General features: G+C 37.3%; 1 protein-coding gene across 3 annotated transcripts in view; it reads right to left on the bottom strand.

Moving 5' to 3' along the window:
- The window catches only part of MAEL (maelstrom spermatogenic transposon silencer), a 69,041-nt gene that overhangs the window by 28,466 nt on the left and 18,250 nt on the right, over positions 1 to 22,325 (bottom strand). For all 3 annotated transcript variants that reach the window (XM_065882347.1, XM_065882341.1, XM_065882350.1), the window contains 3 exons: positions 16,396 to 16,520; positions 15,583 to 15,637; positions 15,322 to 15,463 (listed from right to left, as the gene is read on the bottom strand). In XM_065882347.1, coding sequence (XP_065738419.1) covers positions 15,322 to 15,463; positions 15,583 to 15,637; positions 16,396 to 16,520 — 322 coding nt within the window. The remainder of the gene's footprint in view (positions 1 to 15,321; positions 15,464 to 15,582; positions 15,638 to 16,395; positions 16,521 to 22,325) is intronic.

The following is a 22,325-nucleotide window of genomic DNA, read 5'->3' as shown; positions in this document are numbered from 1 at the left end:
GAAGAATCAACATTGTGAAAATGATTCTACTACCCAAAGCAATCTACAGACTCAATGCAATCCCTATCAAACTACCGTTGGTATTTTTCACAAAACTAGAGCGAAAAGTTTCACAATTTATATGGAAACACAAAAGACCCCGAATAGCCAAAGCAATCTTGAGAACAAAAAACGGAGCTGGAGGAATCAGGCTCCCTGACTTCAGACTATACTACAAAGCTACAGTAATCAAGACAGTATGGTACTGGCACAAAAACAGAAACATAGATCAATGGAACAGGATAGAAAGCCCAGAGATAAACCCACACACATATGGTCACCTCATCTTTGATAAAGGAGGCAGAAATGTACAGTGGAGAAAGGACAGCCTCTTCAATAAGTGGTGCTGGGAAAACTGGACAGGTACGTGTAAAAGTACAAGGTTAGATCACTCCCTAACACCATACACAAAAATAAGCTCAAAATGGATTCAAGACCTAAATGTAAGGCCAGAAACTATCAAACTCTCAGAGGAAAGAAAACATAGGCAGAACACTCTATGACATAAATCACAGCAAGATCCTTTTTGCCCCACCTCCTAGAGAAATGGAAATAAAAACAAAAATAAACAAATGGGACCTAATGAAACTTCAAAGCTTTTGCACAGCAAAGGAAACCATCAACAAGACCAAAAGACAACCCTCAGAGTGGGAGGAAATATTTGCAAATGAAGCAACTGACAAAGGATTAATCTCCAGAATTTACAGGCAGCTCATGCAGCTCAATAACAAAGAAACAAACAACCCAATCCAAAAATGGGCAGAAGACCTAAATAGACATTTCTCCAAAGAAGATATACAGACTGCCAACAAACACATGAAAGAACGCTCAACATCATTAATCATTAGGGAAATGCAAATCAAAACTACAATGAGGTATCACCTCACACCAGTCAGAATGCCCATCATCAAAAAATCTAGAAACAATACATCCTGGAGAGGGTGTGGAGAAAAGGGAACACTCCTGCACTGCTGGTGGGAATGTGAATTGGTACAGCCACTGTGGAGAACAGTATGGAGGTTCCTTAAAAAACTACAAATAGAACTACCACATGACCCAGCAATCCCACTACTGGGCATATACCCTGAGAAAACCATAATTCAAAAAGGGTCATGTACCAAAATGTTCATTGCAGCTCTATTTACAATAGCCAGGACGTGGAAGCAACCTAAGTGTCCATCAACAGATGAGTGGATACAGAAGACGTGGCACATATATACAATGGAGTATTACTCAGCCATAAAAAGAAACGAAATTGAGTAATTTGTAGTGAGGTGTACGGAAGTAGAGTCTGTCACAGAGCGTGAAGTAAGTCAGAAAGAGAAAGACAAATACCGTATGCTAACACATATATATGGAATTTAAGAAAACAAAAATATCATGAAGAACCTAGGGGTAAGACAGGAATAAAGACACAGACCTACTGGATAACGGACTTGAGGATATGGGGAGGGGGAAGGGTGAGCTGTGACAAAGTGAGAGAGAGGCATGGACATATATACACTACCAAACGTAAGGTAGATAGCTAGTGGGAAGCAGCCGCATAGCACAGGGAGATCAGCTCGGTGCTTTGTGACCGCCTGGAGGGGTGGGATAGGGAGGGTGGGAGGGAGGGAGACGTAAGAGGGAAGAGATATGGCAACACACGTATATGTATAACTGATTCACTTTGTTGTAGAGCAGAAACTAACACACCATTGTAAAGCAATTATACCCCAATAAAGATGTTAAAAAAAAAAATCTTCCAACAAACAAAAGCCCAGGACCAGACGGCTTCACAGGCGAATTCTATCATACATTTAGAGAAGAGCTAACACCTATCCTTCTCAAACTCTTCCAAAATATAGCAGAGGGAGGAACATTCCCAAACTCATTCTACGAGGCCAACACCACCTCGATACCAAAACCAGACAAGGATGTCACAAACAAACAAAACTACAGGCCAATATCACTGATGAACATAGATGGAAAAAACCTCAACAAAATACTAGCAAACAGAATCCAACAGCACGTTAAAAGGATCATACACCATGATCAAGTGAGGTTTCTTCCAGGAATGCAAGGATTCTTCAATGTACACAGAAGAATTAATGTGATAAACCATACTAACAAATTGAAGGAGAAAAACCATATGATCATCTCGATAGATGCAGTGAAAGCTTTCGACCAAATTCAACACCCATTTATGATAAAAACCCTGCAGAAAGTAGGCATAGAGGGAACTGTCCTCAACATTGTAAAGGCCATATATGACAAACCCACAGCCAACTTCGTCCTCAATGGTGAAAAACTGAAAGCATTTCCACTAAGATCAGGAACAAGACAAGGTTGCCCACTCTCACCACTCTTATTCAACATAGGTGTGGAAGTTTTAGCCACAGCAATCAGAGAAGAAAAGGAAATAAAAGGCATCCAAATCGGAAAAGAAGTAAAGCTGTCACTGTTTGCAGATGACATTATACTATACATAGAGAATCCTAAAGATGCTACCAGAAAACTACTAGAGCTAATCAATGAATTTGGTAAAGTAGCAGGATACAAAATTAATGCACAGAAATCTCTGGCATTCCTATACACTAATGATGAAAAATCTGAACGTGAAATCAAGAAAACACTCCCATTTACCATGGCAACAAAAAGAATAAAATATCTAAGAATAAACCTACTTAAGGAGACAGAAGACCTGTATGCAGAAAATTATAAGACACTGATGAAAGAAATTAAAGATGATACAAATAGATGGAGAGATATACCATGTTTTTGGATTGGAAGAATCAACATTGTGAAAATGATTCTACTACCCAAAGCAATCTACAGACTCAATGCAATCCCTATCAAACTACCGTTGGTATTTTTCACAAAACTAGAGCGAAAAGTTTCACAATTTATATGGAAACACAAAAGACCCCGAATAGCCAAAGCAATCTTGAGAACAAAAAACGGAGCTGGAGGAATCAGGCTCCCTGACTTCAGACTATACTACAAAGCTACAGTAATCAAGACAGTATGGTACTGGCACAAAAACAGAAACATAGATCAATGGAACAGGATAGAAAGCCCAGAGATAAACCCACGCACATATGGTCACCTCATCTTTGATAAAGGAGGCAGAAATGTACAGTGGAGAAAGGACAGCCTCTTCAATAAGTGGTGCTGGGAAAACTGGACAGGTACGTGTAAAAGTACAAGGTTAGATCACTCCCTAACACCATACACAAAAATAAGCTCAAAATGGATTCAAGACCTAAATGTAAGGCCAGAAACTATCAAACTCTCAGAGGAAAGAAAACATAGGCAGAACACTCTATGACATAAATCACAGCAAGATCCTTTTTGCCCCATCTCCTAGAGAAATGGAAATAAAAACAAAAATAAACAAATGGGACCTAATGAAACTTCAAAGCTTTTGCACAGCAAAGGAAACCATCAACAAGACCAAAAGACAACCCTCAGAGTGGGAGGAAATATTTGCAAATGAAGCAACTGACAAAGGATTAATCTCCAGAATTTACAGGCAGCTCATGCAGCTCAATAACAAAGAAACAAACAACCCAATCCAAAAATGGGCAGAAGACCTAAATAGACATTTCTCCAAAGAAGATATACAGACTGCCAACAAACACATGAAAGAACGCTCAACATCATTAATCATTAGGGAAATGCAAATCAAAACTACAATGAGGTATCACCTCACACCAGTCAGAATGCCCATCATCAAAAAATCTAGAAACAATACATCCTGGAGAGGGTGTGGAGAAAAGGGAACACTCCTGCACTGCTGGTGGGAATGTGAATTGGTACAGCCACTGTGGAGAACAGTATGGAGGTTCCTTAAAAAACTACAAATAGAACTACCACATGACCCAGCAATCCCACTACTGGGCATATACCCTGAGAAAACCATAATTCAAAAAGGGTCATGTACCAAAATGTTCATTGCAGCTCTATTTACAATAGCCAGGACGTGGAAGCAACCTAAGTGTCCATCAACAGATGAGTGGATACAGAAGACGTGGCACATATATACAATGGAGTATTACTCAGCCATAAAAAGAAACGAAATTGAGTAATTTGTAGTGAGGTGTACGGAAGTAGAGTCTGTCACAGAGCGTGAAGTAAGTCAGAAAGAGAAAGACAAATACCGTATGCTAACACATATATATGGAATTTAAGAAAACAAAAATATCATGAAGAACCTAGGGGTAAGACAGGAATAAAGACACAGACCTACTGGATAACGGACTTGAGGATATGGGGAGGGGGAAGGGTGAGCTGTGACAAAGTGAGAGAGAGGCATGGACATATATACACTACCAAACGTAAGGTAGATAGCTAGTGGGAAGCAGCCGCATAGCACAGGGAGATCAGCTCGGTGCTTTGTGACCGCCTGGAGGGGTGGGATAGGGAGGGTGGGAGGGAGGGAGACGTAAGAGGGAAGAGATATGGCAACACACGTATATGTATAACTGATTCACTTTGTTGTAGAGCAGAAACTAACACACCATTGTAAAGCAATTATACCCCAATAAAGATGTTAAAAAAAAAAATCTTCCAACAAACAAAAGCCCAGGACCAGACGGCTTCACAGGCGAATTCTATCATACATTTAGAGAAGAGCTAACACCTATCCTTCTCAAACTCTTCCAAAATATAGCAGAGGGAGGAACATTCCCAAACTCATTCTACGAGGCCAACACCACCTCGATACCAAAACCAGACAAGGATGTCACAAACAAACAAAACTACAGGCCAATATCACTGATGAACATAGATGGAAAAAACCTCAACAAAATACTAGCAAACAGAATCCAACAGCACGTTAAAAGGATCATACACCATGATCAAGTGAGGTTTCTTCCAGGAATGCAAGGATTCTTCAATGTACACAGAAGAATTAATGTGATAAACCATACTAACAAATTGAAGGAGAAAAACCATATGATCATCTCGATAGATGCAGTGAAAGCTTTCGACCAAATTCAACACCCATTTATGATAAAAACCCTGCAGAAAGTAGGCATAGAGGGAACTGTCCTCAACATTGTAAAGGCCATATATGACAAACCCACAGCCAACTTCGTCCTCAATGGTGAAAAACTGAAAGCATTTCCACTAAGATCAGGAACAAGACAAGGTTGCCCACTCTCACCACTCTTATTCAACATAGGTGTGGAAGTTTTAGCCACAGCAATCAGAGAAGAAAAGGAAATAAAAGGCATCCAAATCGGAAAAGAAGTAAAGCTGTCACTGTTTGCAGATGACATTATACTATACATAGAGAATCCTAAAGATGCTACCAGAAAACTACTAGAGCTAATCAATGAATTTGGTAAAGTAGCAGGATACAAAATTAATGCACAGAAATCTCTGGCATTCCTATACACTAATGATGAAAAATCTGAACGTGAAATCAAGAAAACACTCCCATTTACCATGGCAACAAAAAGAATAAAATATCTAAGAATAAACCTACTTAAGGAGACAGAAGACCTGTATGCAGAAAATTATAAGACACTGATGAAAGAAATTAAAGATGATACAAATAGATGGAGAGATATACCATGTTTTTGGATTGGAAGAATCAACATTGTGAAAATGATTCTACTACCCAAAGCAATCTACAGACTCAATGCAATCCCTATCAAACTACCGTTGGTATTTTTCACAAAACTAGAGCGAAAAGTTTCACAATTTATATGGAAACACAAAAGACCCCGAATAGCCAAAGCAATCTTGAGAACAAAAAACGGAGCTGGAGGAATCAGGCTCCCTGACTTCAGACTATACTACAAAGCTACAGTAATCAAGACAGTATGGTACTGGCACAAAAACAGAAACATAGATCAATGGAACAGGATAGAAAGCCCAGAGATAAACCCACGCACATATGGTCACCTCATCTTTGATAAAGGAGGCAGAAATGTACAGTGGAGAAAGGACAGCCTCTTCAATAAGTGGTGCTGGGAAAACTGGACAGGTACGTGTAAAAGTACAAGGTTAGATCACTCCCTAACACCATACACAAAAATAAGCTCAAAATGGATTCAAGACCTAAATGTAAGGCCAGAAACTATCAAACTCTCAGAGGAAAGAAAACATAGGCAGAACACTCTATGACATAAATCACAGCAAGATCCTTTTTGCCCCACCTCCTAGAGAAATGGAAATAAAAACAAAAATAAACAAATGGGACCTAATGAAACTTCAAAGCTTTTGCACAGCAAAGGAAACCATCAACAAGACCAAAAGACAACCCTCAGAGTGGGAGGAAATATTTGCAAATGAAGCAACTGACAAAGGATTAATCTCCAGAATTTACAGGCAGCTCATGCAGCTCAATAACAAAGAAACAAACAACCCAATCCAAAAATGGGCAGAAGACCTAAATAGACATTTCTCCAAAGAAGATATACAGACTGCCAACAAACACATGAAAGAACGCTCAACATCATTAATCATTAGGGAAATGCAAATCAAAACTACAATGAGGTATCACCTCACACCAGTCAGAATGCCCATCATCAAAAAATCTAGAAACAATACATCCTGGAGAGGGTGTGGAGAAAAGGGAACACTCCTGCACTGCTGGTGGGAATGTGAATTGGTACAGCCACTGTGGAGAACAGTATGGAGGTTCCTTAAAAAACTACAAATAGAACTACCACATGACCCAGCAATCCCACTACTGGGCATATACCCTGAGAAAACCATAATTCAAAAAGGGTCATGTACCAAAATGTTCATTGCAGCTCTATTTACAATAGCCAGGACGTGGAAGCAACCTAAGTGTCCATCAACAGATGAGTGGATACAGAAGACGTGGCACATATATACAATGGAGTATTACTCAGCCATAAAAAGAAACGAAATTGAGTAATTTGTAGTGAGGTGTACGGAAGTAGAGTCTGTCACAGAGCGTGAAGTAAGTCAGAAAGAGAAAGACAAATACCGTATGCTAACACATATATATGGAATTTAAGAAAAAAAATGTCATGAAGAACCTAGGGGTAAGACAGGAATAAAGACACAGACCTACTGGATAACGGACTTGAGGATATGGGGAGGGGGAAGGGTGAGCTGTGACAAAGTGAGAGAGAGGCATGGACATATATACACTACCATACGTAAGGTAGATAGCTAGTGGGAAGCAGCTGCATAGCACAGAGATATCAGCTTGGTGCTTTGTGACCGCCTGGAGGGGTGGCATAGGGAGGGTGGGAGGGAGGGAGACGTAAGAGGGAAGAGATAATGGGAACATATGTATATGTATAACTGGTTCACTTTGTTATAAAGCAGAAAATAACACCACTGTAAAGCAGTTATACTCCAATAAAGATGTTACAAAAATAGATATATGTATATGTATAACTGAATCACTTTGCTGTACATCTGAAAGTAACTCAACATTTTAAGTCAACTGTACTCCAATAAGAAAACAAAAAAACTAAATCTAAGTCCTTACATGCCCATGTGGAATGAAGTAATTTTAAATTTCCAGTTAGTTTTGCCCGTTGTTCAGAACTTAATCCCCAGAGTACCTACTTCATATACACATGTTCCACTGGAGATCATATTTTAAATGAAAGCAGTTAAAAAACTAACAATGTATCACAGTATTAAAACAAACTACAACAAACCCATTAAAGTCTGACTCCAGGGAAAAACGTCTCCAAATCTAGTTATACTATTAAAAATGACATTATTTGGATGTGTTTTTATTTATACTTATTGGTCCTCTTCCTCCAAATCTTCCCAAAATGAGTGAATTTTCTAGCAAAGGAAGATTCATATTCTAAAAATCTAACGGTTATCAGAACAGCTCTGTAAACTCTGTTACACTATTAATATTCATTATGCAGCCTGAAATATAGCTTCGATTTGAATGATGTCCAACGTTTCTCTTATGAAATTCCATTCCAAAGTAGTAACATAAGGTTGTAAGTGAATATGTCTGCTAAGTTCGCAACTTACTCCCAAAGTTTCACCACCACGTCATTCACTAAAATAACGTGCAGCATAAAGGCCTTTTTTACACGCTTTTCCTCTTGATTTCCAATGGTCTCAGTGATCTCTTTTCCTCTTATTTCACGGCTAAGTTTCTTCTCCTTTTCAAGGATAACCCTGCCTTTCCCTTTCTCAGGAACCACTGTCATCTGACAGTTACAGATGCTCTTTGCTCTAGTCAAACTGACTCACTGTTTTTTTCTTAAACGGTCTCTATGCTTTCATTCCCGAGTCACTGTTTTGGCCATTTTCTTCTCTTGGAAAGGTCCTTCCTTCAACCCAAATCTCTGCTCACAGGGACAGAGGAGATGCTCAATAAATATTCGTTGATTAAATAAAAGCTGCCTTGTTTCAGTCAGCAGGTCACAGTGAATTAATCCAAGGACAATTATGACAGGAAGCAACAAGGAGAATGGGGTATCTATAAAGGTTATATACTCTAGCCTTCAAAGTAACATGACAGTCATTAACAGCCTGCTTATTTAAGATTCTGATACTTTTTGCGTAACTGTATTCTATTTCACCAATATAAAACCCACCCATTTCTCCTAGAGCTAGAGACAACATTTATCAAAAATTTATTACAAACTTTAATGTCCTTTAAGTACAAGTTTAAGAGCAGTGTTTGAAAAGAGTCCTATCTGCTTATATTAACTAACAGATTCTAACAATAGTTCCTATTGTCTGCTACAACCAAAACTCCCTTGTAAAATACTATATATTGGAATCTTACAATATTATGAAGCTCAGGAAAAGGTAGACCCATCCTTTCCAAAGCAGTTATTATTAAAGTTCTTAAAGTACTATGTAACAGGTTCTATCTTTAATAAAATCCCATGGCACAGACCTCCAAAAATGTCTTACACCAAAGCTACTCTATTTTTTTTTTTGGCAGTACGTGGGCCTCTCACTGTTGTGGTGTCTCGCGTTGCGGAGCACAGGCTCTGGACGCGCAGGCTCAGTGGCCACGGCTCACGGGCCCAACCGCTCTGCGGCCCAGACCGGGGCATGAACCCATGTCCCCTGCATCGGGAGGTGGACTCTCAACCACTGCGCCACCAGGGAACGCCCTGCTACTCTACTCTTGTTGCAGCCTATACGTACTCTGAGACTCAATACCATTTCTTCTATTCTAAAACATGATTTTTTCACATTTTAACTGAATGCATTTATTGGACTGCATCATACAATTTAAGGTATTCTACAACTGCTACTGCCTAAACATGTACAAATTTATTATTTTTTAAAGCAGTAGTATGTAGTATTTTATTTTTATTTTTGTTTTTACTGCAGTATAGCTGATTTACAATATTATGTTAGTTTCAGGTATACAGCTTAGTGATTCAGTATTTTTGCAGATTATATTCCATTACAGGTTATTACTAGATAATGGTATAATTCCCTGTGCTATACAGTATATCCTTGTTGTTCATCTATTGCATATATATTAGTTTGTATCTGTTAATCTCATATCCCTAAATTTGTCCCTCCCTCCACCCTCGTCCTTTTGGTAACCACTAGTTTGTTTTCTATATCTGTGAATCTGCTTCTGTTCTGCATATATCTTTGAGTATTATTCTGGATAACCAAACAACTGTAATCCTTCAACATTTTAGTCAATAAACCATTGAGAAAGTATTGGTTTGTCTCTGAAACCTTCTACTGGTATCATCTGCTAAGATCAAGAAAGAACCAGCATCAAAACTTGCAGAAAAGGTGTCTGTGAGTGGCTCGGGAGAAAATCCGGAGACAAAAGTACAATTCCCTTTTAAGAAATGCCACATCACCACCCTGGATGGCACAGAGACAACAATGTATGAAAACATGGACAATGAATGATTCTGAATGTGAAATTTTAGGAATACTTTAGCCAGTAGCTGAGGCAATGGTACATAAATCCAAATATCCTAACACATCATCCATAAACTTTTAAGCCTAACAAGATTAAACAAAACAAAGTATATACCTGCAGCATAACTAAGAGAAGCATAACTACAAGACTACAAGACTCAATTACCAAAAGAAAATCCTTACTTTCCAATGGAGTCATTTCTCAAGTTCACACCCAAGCCTCTATATAGCTTTACAGAGAGGGTGGAGCCCAGAAAACATGGGGGAAGAGAGAGAAGGGAAATTGAGAGCCCAAGATTAAATTATAACCATTCCCACAATGAGACGGTTGATAAATATTCAGAATCCTGGTAGATCAGAGCACTGGCTACAGGAAACTGACTTAAAAGTGCCTGAAGACTCTAGAAGGCAGCCTGGAAGGCACTGTTTCTGGGCAGCAGAGGGCAAGAGGAAGGGAAGGAGTCCTTTAGAGACTGTGTGAAGGGGGAAAAAAAGCACAGAGGGGGAAACTTAGGATTCTCCAGGACAAAGAAAGCAGGAAAAAAATGGAAAGACCCACAACGACACTGCCACCACCCTGAAAGCATTCTAAGAAACCCTACTTTGCTACACTGACAGAAGAGGAAGCACTTGAACTACAAATCTCAAACCAATGTAAAGGAACAACAGAAAGCCATTGCAAGAGGTAAACAGAAAATGAGAATCACTATAGTTGATAACTCTCCCCATCCCCAACCCCTCAAAAAACCATGAAGAAGACGAAAACTATAAAACAACAGTATAACATAACATTCTACATTGTTATTAATATATGACTCAAATATCCTTAAACAAAAATTTTGAAGATACAAAAACATGGCCTGAATAAGAAACTTCAAAACTAACAACAGAGAGAAGAAGAGTTGACAAAACTCAGGAAAGAAATAAAAATCATATAGGAAAAGAACTGAATTACAAACTGCCTAAGGAAGAACAGATTCAAATGAGACGTTAGTAAGGGAAACTGAAGAAAACAGAAAACTACCATGAGAATAAGAGACTAAAGAAAGAAGAAATAAGGGTCAGAAAAACCATAATGAAAGGTAAAGAAGACCAATCATACATAATTGGACAACCTTAAGAAAAATTAAATGGAATAGAATATTAAACTACAATCTAAGAAAAATCTCCAGAAATTAGACCTGATTCTGCATACTAAAAGGGCCTGCCAAACACCTGGGAAGACTGACCTGCAGTAATATACTCAGAGAAACAGTCCAGTAAAACTATTAGACTTTAAAGATGAAAAACCATTCTTAAGGTCTCCAGGCAAAAAGAGCAAAATAACTTAAAAGATCAAGAGAATTAAATGAACAAACTTCTAAGAAGCAACATAAAGCAATACAACAATGCAGCTGTACTTTCTAGAAACTCAAGGAAATAAAATGTAAACCAACAGAAAAAATTTTAAACATGCAAGAACAGAGTTACTGCCATTCCCAAGAGCCCTTGATCAATCTACTAGATCAAGATTCAGCAAACTTTTTCTGTAAAGGCATCAAATAACACAGGCACTTATAGCTATAGGAGATATAATGAGACATACACGGAAACAGTAGTAATGAGACTTCACAGCACTCTCAATATAACACAGATCAAGTAGACAAAATATAAAGAGATAAGGCAATTTAAACATAATAATGTAGAGCTTATGGATACTTGTCAAATGTTGCACCCAGATAAACACATATTCTTCTCACATACCCACAAAACATTCACAAAAATTGATTATATATTTAGTCACCAAAAAAACTGCAAAACACTAGTAACTTCCATAAGGTAGAAATATTACAAACAATACTTTGATCACAATGCAAAGACGCTAGAATTTACTAACAAAAACCAAAAAAGCTTTCCATCTGGACATTTAAAAGCCTCATATTAACTCCTGGGTTAAAGAGAGCTGAAACTACAGAATTTTTTTAAAAAATGACAAAATACTACGTCAACAACTTATGGGATGCACTGCAAGACATGTTTAAGAGAAAATTAACTCTACTAAACACTTAACAATTTAAAGAAAACCCAAAATTAACTAAATAACGAGCCCAAAAATCTAAAAAAAAGAACCACAAAGTACCAAGAATATAGAAGCAGAAATAAATGAGGAAGAGAACAGAAAATTAGCAGATCTAATAAACTGTTGTTTTGAAAAAAACAGACAATGCACTACGCTAGCATGATTTAGGGGAAAAAGGTAGAAGCACAAATATATAAGAAACAATGAGATAAATAACCAGTGAAACAAGGAATTTTAAAAATTATAAAAGACTAGTTTGCAGACTTAATTTTAAACAAATTTGGAAAACGTATATAAAATGCATAATTTCCTAAGGAATTACAGATTACCAAAATTGATCCCATTAAAGTTAGAAAGCCTAATCAAATCAATTTTCATAGAAGAAACAGAGAAATTTTTGTGGGAACTGCCCCACAAAAATTCACCAGTCCCAGATAGGCACAATCTGTGTGAGAAAAATTTTAAAACAGACTTGAAAGACCCAAAAGTAGATCTGAACAATGGAAAGACACCTCTTGCCTTTGAACAGAATTCAACATTATATAAAGGTTTCAGTTTTCCAAGTTAATTTATAAAGTTAATGCAATCCAAGGAACTTTATGGAGCTAGACTGAAGAGTGATACTTCTGAATATACTTTGTTTCAACTATGCTAATACATTCCACATTCAAAATATAATAAAACCAACAAATATGGGCAAAACCAAAAATGGAATAAAACGAGCAAACAGACTTAACTATATTTCAAATGAATAATTTAACCACATTGAAGGAGAAAAAAAGAACCAACTCCAATAACTTCTGAACAAAGTATTTTGACTACCTTCAGACTAAAACAACTGAAAGAAGATTCTAAACTGTTAATATGCCTTTTTTTAAAATAGTGGTATCACTTAATTCTAAAACAACTTAATGCATTCTAGGACTGGACAAACAAAAATGTTGAGCACCAGGTTTTTCCACTCAGAAGGGCAACACAAAAATGGAAAACTGGAAAATTCTATGGTTTTATATTGGAATTGTAGGTTCAGCATGAACTCATGGTGAGATAAAGACAGAGGGAGAGAGAGAGGAAGGAGCAAGCAGGTGAGCCTAGCTGCATAAAAATGTTTATGAAAGGTATGTATACACATATATTTACTAGCTCTTTCCACTAAGGGGAACTAGAATCAATGACAGTCTAATAGGAATGAACACCCAGCACCCAGATTCTATCTCCTAAATGCACACTCTTCCACTAAAAGGAATCAAGGCTCCTTGGAGAAATGGCTAATTCAAAGCTGAGGCAGGGAAAAGTACAAGATGAACCTGAAATATATGGAGCTGGAAAGCAAAGAAGCACTCAAAGAATGAGGCAGCAATGTAAACAACAACAACAACAACAAAACCCAAACAAAGAGACCACTGCTTTGAAGGGACTTCCACTGGCCATAAAGGAAACAATCTGAGCATAAAAATAAGTTAATAAGAGATTATGGCCGACTGAATAAGATATAGGAATACATGAGTCCATACTCATAAATAAATGAAAAAAAGTCAGCAAAGAGGAAAAGCTCCTTACAGTAGAATGCTAACTAATAAATGTAGAAGCAAAAATCAGATTAGAAGGACTTCCCTGGTGGCACAGTGGTTAAGAATCCACCTGCCAGTGCAGGGGACATGGGTTCGAGCCCTGGTCCGGGAAGATCCCACATGCCGTGGAGCAACTAAGCCTGTACGCCTCAACTACAGAGCCTGCACTCTAGAGCCCGTGAACTACAACTACTGAGCCCGAGTGCCACAACTACTGAGCCCAAGTGCCTCAACTACTGAAGCCCACGTGCCTAAAGCCCGTGCTCTGCAACAAGAGAAGCCACCCAATGAGAAGCCCGCAAACCACAACGAAGAGTAGCCCCCGCTTGCCGCAACTAGAGAAAGCCTGCATGCAGCAACAAAGACCTAAGGCAGCCAAAAATAAAAATAAATTAAAAAAAATCAGATTAGAAAGCCATCATTTCACAAGAATAGTAATAATCGACCCAGGCAAAAATCATCAATGGATGTTAAAACTAGCAGAGTAAAGTTTGAGGAATAGATTATCTACCAAATCTCAAAGAATCTCCCAACAGAATATTAATTATAAGGTAAAAAAGAGTAAATTTTCAATAGAGAAATTTGGCAGACAATATCTTAAGCAAATGATCAAAGCTGTCAGTAGTGAGACTGACATCAGATGCCTCCAGATATGACACACTGAGAAGACACATCACTTTTGTGGTACTCCTGCTAAAAATATATAATCTCAATCTAATCATGTGGAAATACAGGCAAACTCAAACTGAGAAACATTTTGCAAAGTAATGGGCCTGTACTCTTCAAAAAGGTCAAGATCATGAGAGTCAAAGACTGAGGAACTATTCCAGATTAAAGGGCCTAAAGAGACATAATAACTAAATGCAACATGTCGTCCTGGCTTGGATCCTAAATTTTTTTTTTTTTGGCTATAGAAGACATTATTAGAACAACTAGCAAAATATGAATATAGCTTTTAGATTAGACAGTAGTACTGTATCAATGGCAATATCCTGTTTTGATAACTGTATTGTGGCAATATACATGACCTTGTTCTTAGGAACAACACATTGATACTCAGGGGTGAAAAGGCATCATGATAGCAACTTGCTCTCAAGAGGCTGAGAAAAAGAAACAGTGTATGTATATTTAGAGAAAAAGTTATAAATATATAAAAATATTAAGTTAGAGAATCTGAGAATGGTACATACAACTTCCCTGTACTAGAGTCTTGCAACTTTTCTGTAAGCCTAAAATTATTTCAAAGTAAAAAATATACTTTCAATTTATTTCACTTTTTTTTTTTTTTTTGCGGTATGCGGGCCTCTCACTGTTGTGGCCTCTCCCGTTGCGGAGCACAGGCTCCAGACGCGCAGGCTCAGTGGCCATGGCTCATGGGCCTAGCCGCTCTGCGGCATGTGGGATCTTCCCAGACCGGGGCCCGAACCTGTGTCCCCTGCATCAGCAGGCGGACTCTCAACCATTGCGCCACCACGAAAGCCCTATTTCACATCTGTATTTCTTATAACTACAAGAATTCTATGTAATAAAGTGTCTATACAAATAAATACAAAATATTCTTTCATTAGTACAGAAATTCTAAGTGATAAAGCACTGTCAGTTTATTTGGTAGTTTTTTTGTTTTTATTGATAGACGAAGTAACAATGTACCTTACAATCAATTAAATCTTATATTCAAGGAAATACAATGATTCCAAAGTTTCATAGGAAAATATTGTTTAAAAAGGCAAAAACTAATCATACCATATTTTTTCAGTTCAGAAAACAGTATCACTATCACAAAATCACTATAAATACCTTGTGTTGCTAGAATAATCCCACATGGCCACATCTAGGAAGCTCCGAACCCAGGTCTTAGAGGGCTCCTTGAGAAATTTTTGCTGGTAGATCCCTACTACAAGATCCTCTACAGTGAGAAGTTCTAGATCTTGCCTGATTTCTTCCATTGGTAAACAGAAACATACATACAATTAGTAAGTTTAGGTACACAGAACATGTACATCAAAATGGAAACACAGATATTAAAATGCATTTGAGCAGTGACCCAGTTTAACTAACCTGATGACTTCTCCATATGCTTCAAACACCAGTTGACTCTGGCTCTATCATCAGACTGGAGAAGGGAAAAAAATTTTAACTTATTTTCTCCTATCTTCTGTTACTTTTAATTAATGTGGTCCTTTCAAACTGGGGGAAGGGGAAGGAGGAGGGGTAATGATGGTGAGAAGGGAGAGACTGAACAGTCTGTGACAACTAAACAAGAACTGTAAAACAGAGCAACATATTCTAGAAAATACTGCTAATAATAACCAGTTATGCTCATAAAGCAATGTTAATATACTTTATGAACAGCAAGTGAGACTTAGGGTAAACAAATGAAGAAACCAATGTTCAGAAAAAGATAAATAAGGTGATTTGTGTTCATGGTGACACTAATAAACAGTAAGGTTAAAACCCAATTCTATGACACCTAGCCTAGAAGAACTTAGACAAAACAAAGAATAAAGATTACAAAAGGAAGATCAAGGGACTGCTACAAAAACAATTTTGAACAAACAATTCTCTTGCCTAGGAGAATAGGTGTACAGACTAGAAATCCATCCTTCAGAGTAAAAACAATTGAAGATATTTCAGAAGGAGGAACTAAAAACATGAGATTGACCGAAGCTGAAATACATTCAGTTTTTGCAGTCTTCAAAATCCCTCCAATACCAGAGATTTAGAAGAAAAAGCATTATACCTAATTACATTCAAAATAAGAATGAACATATATATTTTAATACACAGGCAAAAGTTATTTCTTTGGGTATCTTTCATGGATCTTTTGGTTTCTAAGTAATGACTTAAAAGAAATTCTTATGTTGAAATTACCTTGCAGTAGACAGGTGGCCAGTTCCCTGGATTTGGATGAATGAATCTATAAAGGTTTTGTAACACCATTGCTTGGTCATGCCCGGATTCAAAGTTTGAAATAGGAATCTTGTGACTAGAATCACCTGAAGGAAATAAAAAGTAGGTAGGAGTTAAAAATTTGACTAAGACAAATATTATGGAGTAGGTATAGAAGTAAGGGTACAGGAAGGGAGTAGTGGATAACTCATATTTAAGCACTTGTACCAAGCCTGCTTATGGTTAGGTACTTTACATATTTTATCCCATAATCTTATGAGGTAGACAATATACACATATTAGAAAAGAGATAACTGAGAAACATAGAAGTTAGCAGTAAGTTAACTGAGAAACACAAAAGTTAGCAGTAAGTTAATAGCTGGTGAACAGTGGAGTCAGGACTCAAACCGAGGTTAAGCGAAAGAGCCTATATAGTGTCTTCACTATTCCTACGTGGCCTTTCATGAATGTGGTTTATTAATAAGGCTGGAGACCTTGATAGTAATGACTGCTTTTTAAAAGACTGTACGATGAATACTTCTACTTCCAGTAAAATATGGACCAAGTAATTCAGACCAAACTTCCCACAAAAATTTAGGATGTCAATAGCACCTGCAGTAGCAAGGAATTATTAGATCAAGATGCAAAATATAAAATCCAGAGAGGTGAGTCTAGCTCTGGGGGCAGTTTTCCCCCTGGAGTAAGTTGCTAATTCCAGAAGAGGAAGTTTAATGGCTGAGATAAAAAAAACTAACAGGGCAGGAACACAACTCCTCCCACCAACAGACAAGCTGCTTAAAGTCTTCCTGAGCCCTGAGCTGCCTCTAAACACACCCCTTGACACAGCCCTGCCCACCAGAGGGACAAGACCCAGCTCCACACACAGTGGAGCTGGCACCAATCCCTCCCACCAGGAAGCCTGTACAGGACTCTTAGACTAGCCTCACCTACCACAGGGAAGACACCAGAAGAGGAACCACAAACCTAAAGCCTATGGGGCCGTAAACACAGAAAGTTAGACAAAATGAGATGGCAGAAGAATATGTTCCAGATGAAGGAACAAGATAAAAACTCGAGAAGCACAACTAAGTGAAGTGGAGATAGGCAATCTACCTGAAAAAGAATTGAGTGTAATGATAGTAAAAATGACCCAAGATCTCAGAAAAAGAATGGAGACACAGACCAAGAAGACAGAAGAAATGCTCAACAAAGAGCTAGAAAATATAAAGAACAAACAGAGTGGAACAATACAATACCTGAAATGAAAAATACACTGGGAAGAATAAACAGCAGAATAAATGAGGCAGAATAATAGATAAGTGAGCTGGAAGACAGAATAGTAGAAATCAATGCCACGGAACAGAATAAAGAAAAAAAGAATGAAAAGAAATGAAAACAGTTTAAGAGACCTCTGGGACAACATTAAATGCACAAACATTTGCATGATTGGGGTCCCAGAAGGAGAAGAGAGAGAAAAAGGACCTGAGAAAACATTTGAAGAGACAGTAGCTGAAAAATTCCCTAACATGGGAAAGGAAACAGTCACCCAAGTCCAGGAAGTGCAGCGAGTACCATATAGCATAAATCCAAGGAGGAATGTGCCGAGACACATGTTAATCAATTTGACAAAAATTAAGGACAAAAAGAAAATATTAAAAGCAACAAGGGAAAAGCAACAAATAACATACAAGAAAATCCCCATAAGGTTATCATCTGATTGTTCAGCTGAAACTCTGCAAGCCAGAAGGGAGTGACATAATATACTTAAAGTGATGAAAGGGAAAAACCTACAACCAAAAATACTCTACCCAGCAAGGTTCTCATTTAGATTTGACATAGAAATCAAAAGCTTTACAGACAAGCAAAAGTTGATAGAATTCAGCACCACCAAACCTGCTGTACAACAAATGCTAAAGGAAATTCTCTAGGTGGAAAAGACCACCAGAATACAAGAAAATTACAAACGGGTAATCTCACCAGTAAAGGTAAATATACAATAAAGGTAGGAAATCATCCACCTACAAATATGGTATCAAAACCAGCAATCCTGACATGAGGAGAGTACAAATGCAGGACACTGGAAATGCATTTGAAACTGAGAGACCAGCAGCTTAAAACAAACTTGTATGTATATAGACTGCTATATCAAAACCTCATAGTAACCTCAAACCAAAAATCTACAATAGATATATACACAAAAAAGAAAAAATCAAACACTAAAGACAGTCATCAAATCACAAGAGAACAAGAGAAAGGTTAGAAAGAAGACCTACAGAAACAAATCCAAAACAACCAACAAAATGGCAGTAAGACCATACATATGGGTAATTACCTTAAATGTAAATGGATCAAATGTTCCAACCAAAAGACACACCCTGGCTGAATGGATACAAAAACAAGACCTATATATATATATATATATATCCTACAAGAGACCCAATTCGGATCTAGGGACACATACAGACTGAAAGTGGTGAGAGGATGGAAAAAGGTATTCCATGCAAAAGGAAATCAAAGGAAAGCTAGAGTAACAATACTCATATCAGACAAAGTAGACTTCAAAATAAAGACTGTTACAAGAGACAAAGAAGGACACTACATAATGATCAAAGGATCAATCCAAGATGATTTAACAATTACAAATATATATGCAGCCAACACAGGAGTGCTTTGATACATAAGGCAAATGCTAACAGCCATAAAAGGAGAAATCGACAGTAACACAATTAAGAGTAAAGAACTTTAACTCCCCACTTAAATCTATGAATAGATTATCCAGACTGAAAATCAGTAAGGAAACACAGGCCTTAAATTACACGTTAGACCAGAAAGACTTAATTGATGTTTATAGAGCATTCCATCCAAAAGCAGCACAATACTCATTCTTCTCAAGTGCACATGGAACATTCTCCAGGAGAGATCACATGCTGGGCCACAAAGCAAGCTTGGGTAAAGTTAAGAAAACTGAAATCATATCAAGCATCTTTTCCAACCACAACACTAGGATGTTAAAAAAAATCAACTATAAGAAAAAAAAATGTAAAAACCAAAAACACTCAGAGGCTAAACAATATGCTAGTAAACAACCAATGGATCACCAAAGAAATCAAAGAGGAAATCAAAATATACCTAGAAGCAAATGAAAATGAAAGCATGACTATCCAAAACCTATAGGACTCAGCAAAAGCAGTTCTAAGAGGTAAGTTGACAGCAATACAATCTTACATCAGGAAACAAGAAAAATCTCAAATAAGCAACCCAACCTTATACCTAAAACAACTAAAAGAAAAAGAACAAACAAAACCCAAAGTTAGCAGAAGGAAAGAAATCATAAAGATGAGAGCAGAAATAAATGAAAGAGAGACAAAGCAAACAACAGAAAAGATCAATGAAACCAAAAGCTGGTTCTTTGAAAAGGTAAACAAAATTGATAAGCCTTTAGCCAGACTCAAAAAGAAAAATAAGGAGAGGGTTCAAATCAATAAAATTAGAAATGAAAAAGAAGTTACAACAGACACCAAGGAAATACAAAGGATCATAAGAGACTACTACAAGCAAGTGTATGCCAATAAAATGGACAACCTAGAAGAAAAGGACAAATTCTTAGAAAGGTACAATCTCCCAAAACTGAACCAGGAAAAATAGAAAATATGAACAGACCAATCACAAGTATTGAAATTGAAACTGTGATTTAAAAACTCACAACAAACAAAAGTGCAGGACCAGATGGCTTCACAGGTGAATTCTATCAAACATTTAGGGAAGAGTTAACACCTATCCTTCTGAAACTCTTCCAAAAAATGGCAGGGGAAGGCATACTTCCAAACACATTCTATGAGGCCACCATCACCCTGATACCAAAATCAGACAAAGATACCACAAAAAAAGAAAATTAGAGGCCAAAATCACTGATGAACATAGACACAAAAATCCTCAACAAAATACTAGCAAACCAAATCCAACAATACATTAAAAGGATAATACACCACGATCAAGTGGGATTTATCCCAGGGATGCAAGGGTTTTTCAATATCCACAAATCAATCAGTGTCATACACCACATTAACAAATTGAAGAAGAAAAACCACATGATTATCTCAATAGATGTAGAAAAAAACTTCTGATAAAATCCAACACCCTTTATGATAAAAACTCTCCTGCAAGTGGGCATAGAGGGAACATAACAAACCCAACATCATAATGGTGAAAACATGAAATCATTTCCTCTAAGATCAGGTACAAGACGAGGAGGTTGACTCTCCCCACTTTTATTCAACATAATTTGGAAGTCCTAGTCACAGCAATCAGAGAAGAAAAAGAAAGGAATCCAAGTTGGAAAAGAAGTAGTACAACTGTCACTGTTCACAGATGACATGATACTATACATAAGAAATCATAAAGATGCTATGAGAAAACTACTAGTGCTCATCAATTCGGTAAAGTTGCAGGATACAAAATTAATACACAAAATCTTTTGCATTTCTATACACTAACAACAAAAGATCAGAAAGTGAAATTAAGGAAACAACCCCATTTACCATTACATCAAAAAGAATAAAATACCTAGGAATAAATCTACCTAAGGAGGCAAAAGGCCTTTACTCTGAAAACTATAAGACACTGATGAAAGAAATCGAAGATGAAAAACAAACAGATGGAAAGATATACTGTGTTCTTGGACTGGAAGAATCAATATTGTCAAAATGACTATACAACCAAAGGTAGTCTACAGATTCAGTGCAATCCCTATCAAATTACTAATGGCAGATCAAGAACAAAAGATTTAAAATTTGTACAGAAACACAAAAGACCCTAAATAGCCAAAGCAATCTTGAGAAAGAAAAACAGAGTTGGAGGAATCAGGCTCCCTGACTTCAGACTACACTACAAAGCTATAGTCATCAAAACACTATGGTGCTGGCAAAAAGTCAGACTTATAGCTCAATGGAATAGGACAGAAAGCCCAGAAATAAACCCATGCACCTATGGTCAATTAATCTACGACAAAGAAGGCAAGACTATATAATGGAGAAAAGACAGTCTCTTCAATAAGTGGTGCTGGGAAAACTACACAGCTACATGTAAAGGAATGAAATTAGAACATTCTCTAACACCATACACAAAAATAAATTCAAAATGGATTAAAGACCTCAATGTAAGACTGGATACTATAAAAGTCTTAGAGGAAAACATAGGCAGAACACTCTGACATAAGTTGCAGCAATATCTTTTTGGATTCACCTCCTAGAGTAATGAAAACAAAAATAATAAATAAATTAGACTGAATTAAACTTAAAAGCTTTTGCACAGCAAAGGAAACCATAAACAAAAAGACAACCCACAGAATGGGAGAAAACATTTCCAAATGAGGTGACCAACAATGCATTAATCTCCCAAATCTACAAACAGCTCATGCAGCTCAGTATCAAAAAAATAAACAACCCAATCAAAAAATGGGTAGAACCCTGAATAGCCAAAGCAATCTTGAGAACGAAAAATGGAGCTGGAGGAATCAGGCTCCCTGACTTCAGACTATACTACAAAGCTACAGTAATCAAGACAGTATGGTACTGGCACAAACACAGAAATACAGATCAGTGGAACAGGATAGAAAGCCCAGACATAAAACCATGCACATATAGACACTTTATCTTTGATAAAGGAGGCAAGAATATACAGTGGAGAAAAGACAGCCTCTTCAATAAGTGGTGCTGGGAAAACTGGACAGCTACATGTAAAAGTATGAAATTAGAACACTCCCTAACATCATACACAAAAATAAACTCAAAATGGATTAAAGACCTAAATGTAAGGCCAGACACTATCAAACTCTTAGAGGAAAATATCGGCAGAACACTCTATGACATAAATCACAGCAAGATCCTTTTTGACCCACCTCCTAGAGAAATGGA

This window comes from Phocoena phocoena, chromosome 1 (assembly GCF_963924675.1).
Source record: "Phocoena phocoena chromosome 1, mPhoPho1.1, whole genome shotgun sequence".
Taxonomy (NCBI): domain Eukaryota; kingdom Metazoa; phylum Chordata; class Mammalia; order Artiodactyla; family Phocoenidae; genus Phocoena; species Phocoena phocoena.
This window is presented reverse-complemented; position numbering and strand designations above follow the sequence as displayed.